This window comes from Poecilia formosa, unplaced genomic scaffold (genome assembly GCF_000485575.1).
Source record: "Poecilia formosa unplaced genomic scaffold, Poecilia_formosa-5.1.2 Scaffold642, whole genome shotgun sequence".
In the NCBI taxonomy this organism is placed as follows: Eukaryota; Metazoa; Chordata; class Actinopteri; order Cyprinodontiformes; family Poeciliidae; genus Poecilia; species Poecilia formosa.
The window spans coordinates 128,518-134,110 of record NW_006800581.1 but is presented as its reverse complement, the minus strand read 5'-3'; the positions used below and the strand labels follow the sequence as shown (position 1 = coordinate 134,110).

The following is a 5,593-nucleotide window of genomic DNA, read 5'->3' as shown; positions in this document are numbered from 1 at the left end:
CCCCTCAGGTGTCTCAGGTCCCCTCAGGTGTCTCAGGTCCCCTCAGGTGTCTCAGGTCCCCTCAGGTGTCTCAGGTCCCCTCAGGTGTCTCAGGTCCCCTCAGGTGTCTCCGGGTGCGTTTAGAATGTTGCAGCCTTCCAGATTTTTGCCTCTCTGGGTTTTTAGAAGAGAAAGTTCAGCTTCCAGCTTCCCTCCTCTTCTTCCTTTTTGCCCTCCTCTTCCTCCTTTTTGCCCCCCTCTTCTTCCTTTTTGCCCTCCTCTTCCTCCTTTTTGTCCTCCTCTGCCTTCCTCCTCTTCCTCCCGTTCCTCCGTTTGTTTCCCTTCATGAATTATGGATGACTGTGAATCTGCAGGATTTCCATGGAAATGTGGAAAATATGTGAGTTTTTCCTCGAGGTTCTGATGATCCAGTTAGACCCACCAGAACNAGGTTCCCTCAGGTGTCTCAGGTTCCCTCAGGTGTCTCCAGGTTCCCTCAGGTGTTTCCAGGTTCCCTCAAGTGTCTCAGGTTCCCTCAGGTGTCTCCAGGTTCCCTCAAGTGTCTCAGGTTCCCTCAGGTATCTCAGGTTCCCTCAGGTCTCTTCAGGTTCCCTCAGGTGTCTCCAGGTTCCCTCAGGTATCTCAGGTTCCCTCAGGTGTCTCAGGTTCCCTCAGGCGTCTCCAGGTGCGTTTAGAATGTTGCAGCCTTCCAGATTTTTGCCTCTCTGGGTTTTTAGAAGAGAAAGTCCAGCTTCCTTTCTCTTCCTCCTTTTTGCCCTCCTCTTCCTCCTCCGCCTTCCTCCTCTTCCTCTCGTTCCTCCGTTTGTTTCCCTTCATGAATTATGGATGACTGTGAATCTGCAGGATTTCCATGGAAATGTGGAAAATATGTGAGTTTTTCCTCGAGGTTCTGATGATCCAGTTAGACCCACCAGAACTGGGACGGCAGCTGCAGCCGCTCCGACCGGGTCAGAGTTTCTACTGACCCCCAAACATTTCCGCTGCTGTTTCCCAACACCTTGAGTGGCGCCACCTACAGGGTGAAACCCAGATCCAGGTTCTGGTTCCAGTCGGAACTTTGCAGCTGGTTCTGATCCGGTTAACGGTTCTAGTTCTGGAGGAACACTGGAACCAGTTTCACCCAGTTTAGCGCCCGGCTCTGAGTCCCATAACATCCCTGTTTGAAGCGTTGCTGTGGAAACGGGGGCGGTTGCCATGGCGACGAGGCTGCAGTCAGACGGAGAAGCGAGTGAAGGAGCCGCAGGGCTCAGCCTCACCTGCTCAGGTGGATCTCCTCATGTCCTATCAGAGGCGTGAAACATCGCTGCGGCATCACGGTTCTGATCGGGTTCTGGTTGGGTTCTAACTGGGTTCTGGACGAGCTCTGGTCAGGTTCTGCAGAGACGCTCAGACTCTGTGGGCTGAACCGGTCCGGCTTCAGAACAGAACTGCTGGTTTAACAGCCAGAACCAGAATACAGACTAATCTGCAGGAGGGATCAGAATCAGAACCAGTTCGGATCCGTGTGGTCAGCTGGTTCAGTGATCGGATATGTTGAAGAAAACTCCGGTTACTGGTTGTCACTGACATGGTTCTGATGGTTCTGTTGGGTCAGAAATTCAGTCCTGGTTCCTGAGGCTTGGTCTCGGCCTGCTGATGGCTCCGCCTTGTTTCTAAGGTCACATGACCGTCGGTAACCACGGTGTCCTTAAAGCAACACTAACGCTGTGAAAGATTGACTCCGCCCCCAAAGACACTGAGAACGAACCGACATTTGAACAACAGATGATGATGATGATGGGAGATTTTTCTGCCATAACTGGAGAGCACACACTGTCCGTCTGAAAGCAGGACTTCATGTTTTCCTTCTCAAAACTTGTGATGCTTGAACTCCAAACTTCTGCTCTCAAATATTCACTCTGCTCTCTCAAACCTTTCTGCTCGCACTCAAAACTCGTCTCTCTGCTCAGATCAAATCTCCACTTGCAAACCTCTCTCCTGGCTTACAAATAATTTTCTGCTCGCACTTGGAACAGAAAAGTACCGTCATCTGGCAACCTCTCAGCCAATAGAATGCAAGTGTTGTCCGGGTGCGTTTATTTCCTTCTAGTGGGTGAGCCATCGCTCCCTCCCTCCCCAGTAGCTAATAGCCGCTTTCGCTGGTCACTCAGGACAGACAGGCTGCAGTCCAGCTGCAGAGCACAACCTCTCAGCTATTTGCTGAGAGGTTGCCAGGTGACGGTACTTTTCTGTACCAAGTGCGAGCACAAAATGTTTTGCAAGCGAGCAGAGACAAGTTTTGAGCGCAAGGAGAAAGGTTTGAGAGAGCAGAGTGAATATTTAAAGAGAGCAGAAGTTTGGAGTTCAAGCATTACAAGTTTAAGCATGAAGTCCTGCTTTCAGACTTGACAGTGTGTGCTCTCCAGTTATGGCAGAAAAATGACCCCATAGATGACGTCCAGCCTTCCTCATGGTGTCTCCTGTTCTCACCTGTTGCAGGTAAAGAGGAGCTGCCATGTTGGCCTCCTCCATTTCTTCCTCAGTCCTCCTCTTCCTCCTCCTCCTCCTCCTCCTCCCTCCTGCCCACCCTGCAGACGCCTCCATGCAATGGGTGAAGCTGGAGGGCTCCCCCCTCTCTCACCTGCTGCTGGACCCGAGGGTGGGGCAGCTGTTTGTTGGCGGAGTCGACCACCTGTATCAGCTGACCTCTGACCTGGAGGTGATGTCACATGTTAAAACCGGCCCTCTCCTGGACTCTCCGGACTGCCTCCCACCAATCGTTGCTCAGGACTGCCCCTCGGCCACGCCCACTCACAACCATAACAAGCTGCTGCTTCTGGAGGCAGGGGCGGAGCCAGGGCCGGGGGCGGAGCCAGGGCCGGGGGCGGAGCCAGGAAGCCTGATTGTCTGTGGTTCACTGTTCCAAGGAACCTGTGAGAAGCGGTGAGTCCCAGTCTGGTTCTGGTCCTGGTTCTGGTTCCACTCTGGTCAGAATGAGCAGTTGAGTGTCCAGATCAGTGTGTTGACCTCTGACCCCAGCCTGGTCTCATGTCTCTGCAGGAGTCTGTCCAACATCTCTCAGCTCATCTATCGGACCTCCAACCCCGTTGACACTCAGTATGTCGCTGCCAATGACCCTCGGATTTCCACCGTCGCCGTGGTGATAACCACCCGGAGCAAACAGGAAGCGGGCATGCCCAGTGGCGTGCTGCGCCTCCTGATGGTTGGTCGAGGCTACACCAGCCGGGGTCCTGGGGACATCCCACCAATCACAACGCGGCGCCTGCACCCGGTGGCTCCGCCCCGCAGAGCCTTCTCCCAGGAGGAGGAGCTCGGAAAACTCGTCGTGGGAAGTTACTCTGAATACAACAACCACTTTGTGAAGGCTGTCGCCCATGGCGACCACGTCTACTTCCTGTTCTCACGGCGGGACATGAGGCACACGAAGGAGTACAGGACCTACGCCTCGCGGCTCTGCTCCTCCGACCGCAGCTTCTACTCCTACGTGGAGGTGCCGCTGCTGTGCCGCGGCGGCTACAACCTGGCTCAGGGGGCGTGGCTAGGAGACCTGTCAGGTACACCGGCGCTGTTTGTCGTCATGGCAGCAGGGCAGGCGTCCACGCCCATAGCAACGAGCCGCTCGGCGCTCTGTGTTTATACGATGAAGGACCTGGACGCCACGATGCGGCGGGCGCAGGAAGTGTGCTACACGGAGGGAGGACTTGATAGTAGTGGGCAGGAAGAGGCCTACATCGAGTACGCCGTGTCATCCAAGTGTCTGAAACTCCCGAAGGTAAAAGCGCTGCTTCCCCTGGTGGTGAGACTTGAAAAATCTTTTATTACAGTCTTCATAAACCTGTTTCCTAAAACCTGTTTCAAAGCTGAAACCAAAAACCGGCAGTGGGGAAACTTATGCTAATAGCAGAGCTAGTTTTTAGTTTAGGGTTAGCTTTTCCTGAATTAGTTTTTCTGGATAAACTCTAAAGCGCTAGTTCGCGGCAGTTTCATGAACTTTCATGTGAATAAAATTCAACGTCTGTGTTGAGGTTTTGGTTATCAACACTTAAGAATTTTCCAAGACATTTATATTCATGCTCTTATTTTGAAGCAGTTCCGTTTCCTCTCCACCCGTTCTATACCCAGAATGCATCTGTTATACAGTGAACAGTTTAAAATCTACCTATGTCCTACATCCTTTCTGACTGAGTGTCAGAAAGCATCAGTTTGGCAAAATCAGCAGAAGAAGTATAAGACTGAAAACACAAGTGAAGCGTCTGTTCCAAAGGATCATGGGAGAAAAGTCTTGTGGTCTTCAGCCAAAGACTAAATAGAAATCCTCCAACCGCTAAAATCTGACGCCTCCATCTTGTTTCCATCTGGTGAAGAAGGAAGTTGCTCTCAGTGTCTTCAGAGGTTTTTGTGTCGTTTCCTTCAGTTGTTCTTGGTGCAGCGCCCCCACAGGCCAGGAGGGGAACAGGCTGGTTTGACTCAGAACCACAGCAGCTGGAGGTGGAGCAGATGGTGGAGTTCTGGGTCCAGTAGAACCGGGTCGACCGGACCACCAGGAGGGAAACAGCCTAAAGATCATTCAGTCTCCTCCTCCTGGTTCCTCCGTTAGATTGCCCCTCCCATGTTAGCGCCGCCTCTTGGTCCCATGAGCCTGGATCTGTCAGCCCTCCTGCTGCTCTGCTGGGGGCGAAACTGCAGACTGAGGGAAGCTGGTGGCCTGGGGATCATCTGCAGCAGCTGCACGGATCATCAGACAGCTGCAGGCCAATCTGACCCAAATACAGCACAGAGTGTTTGTGTGTGTGTGTTTGTGGGTGTGTGTGTGGGTGTGTGTGTGTGTGCCCACATCAACATGTAAACATCATGTTGTGTCTCTCTTCTCTCTCCTGTGAAGGAGTCTCTCTCTGACTACCCCTGTGGGGGGGAACACACCCCCAACCCCATCGCCAGCGCCGTTCCCCTGGGAGTCCCGCCCACCGTCACGCTGAACACCCAGCTGACCTCCGTTACCGCGGCAACAGAGGCCGGACACACCATCGCCTTCCTGGGAGATCGAGACGGACGTCTGCACAAGGTGAACACACACAGGGTGGCGCTGTAGACCCAGAGTCAGCCGATCAGGTGACCCCAGAGGTCATCGTGAGGTTCTTCGGGACTGCAGAACCGTTCCCCCAGGACTGCAGAACCGTTCCCCCAACCGTTCCAGCTGGGGGAACGGTTGCAGCTCTTTTGCTGCCTCTGTGGTTCGGTGGGGGCTGGAGGTTAGGCACTGGGAATCTTCTATACGGTACGGCTGAAATGTCGAGACAGACAGGAGGATGGAACACGATGTTCGTACGGCTGAAGCACGGTGGACGGGTCAGGCGTAGTGGGTACAGGACAATATTGACTGAACATGGACCAGTAGAACCAGTGGAACCAGCGGCTGAGTGGTTCTGGTTCTGGGGGTCTCAGAGAGACAAGATCTTTACTGAATCAGTCAGTCTGACCACAATCCTGAGAGCCGGTTCTGAATGTCCAGAAAACCCGTGTTCATCCTTACACACACACACACTCACACACACTCACACACACTCACACACGGAGGTTACAAAGCCGCCTGCAG

General features: G+C 53.4%; 2 protein-coding genes across 5 annotated transcripts in view; both read left to right on the top strand.

Annotated features, from left to right (window-relative positions):
- LOC107834498 (uncharacterized) overlaps positions 1-2,106 on the top strand; it is a 3,569-nt gene extending 1,463 nt beyond the window's left edge. For both annotated transcript variants that reach the window (XM_016665985.1, XM_016665984.1), the window contains one exon: positions 431-2,106. In XM_016665985.1, coding sequence (XP_016521471.1) covers positions 431-829 — 399 coding nt within the window. In that variant the 3' untranslated portion in view covers positions 830-2,106. The remainder of the gene's footprint in view (positions 1-430) is intronic.
- plxnb3 (plexin B3) overlaps positions 1-5,593 on the top strand; it is a 39,490-nt gene that overhangs the window by 24,066 nt on the left and 9,831 nt on the right. For all 3 annotated transcript variants that reach the window (XM_016665982.1, XM_016665981.1, XM_016665983.1), the window contains 3 exons: positions 2,479-2,922; positions 3,040-3,772; positions 4,883-5,062. In XM_016665982.1, coding sequence (XP_016521468.1) covers positions 2,495-2,922; positions 3,040-3,772; positions 4,883-5,062 — 1,341 coding nt within the window. In that variant the 5' untranslated portion in view covers positions 2,479-2,494. The remainder of the gene's footprint in view (positions 1-2,478; positions 2,923-3,039; positions 3,773-4,882; positions 5,063-5,593) is intronic.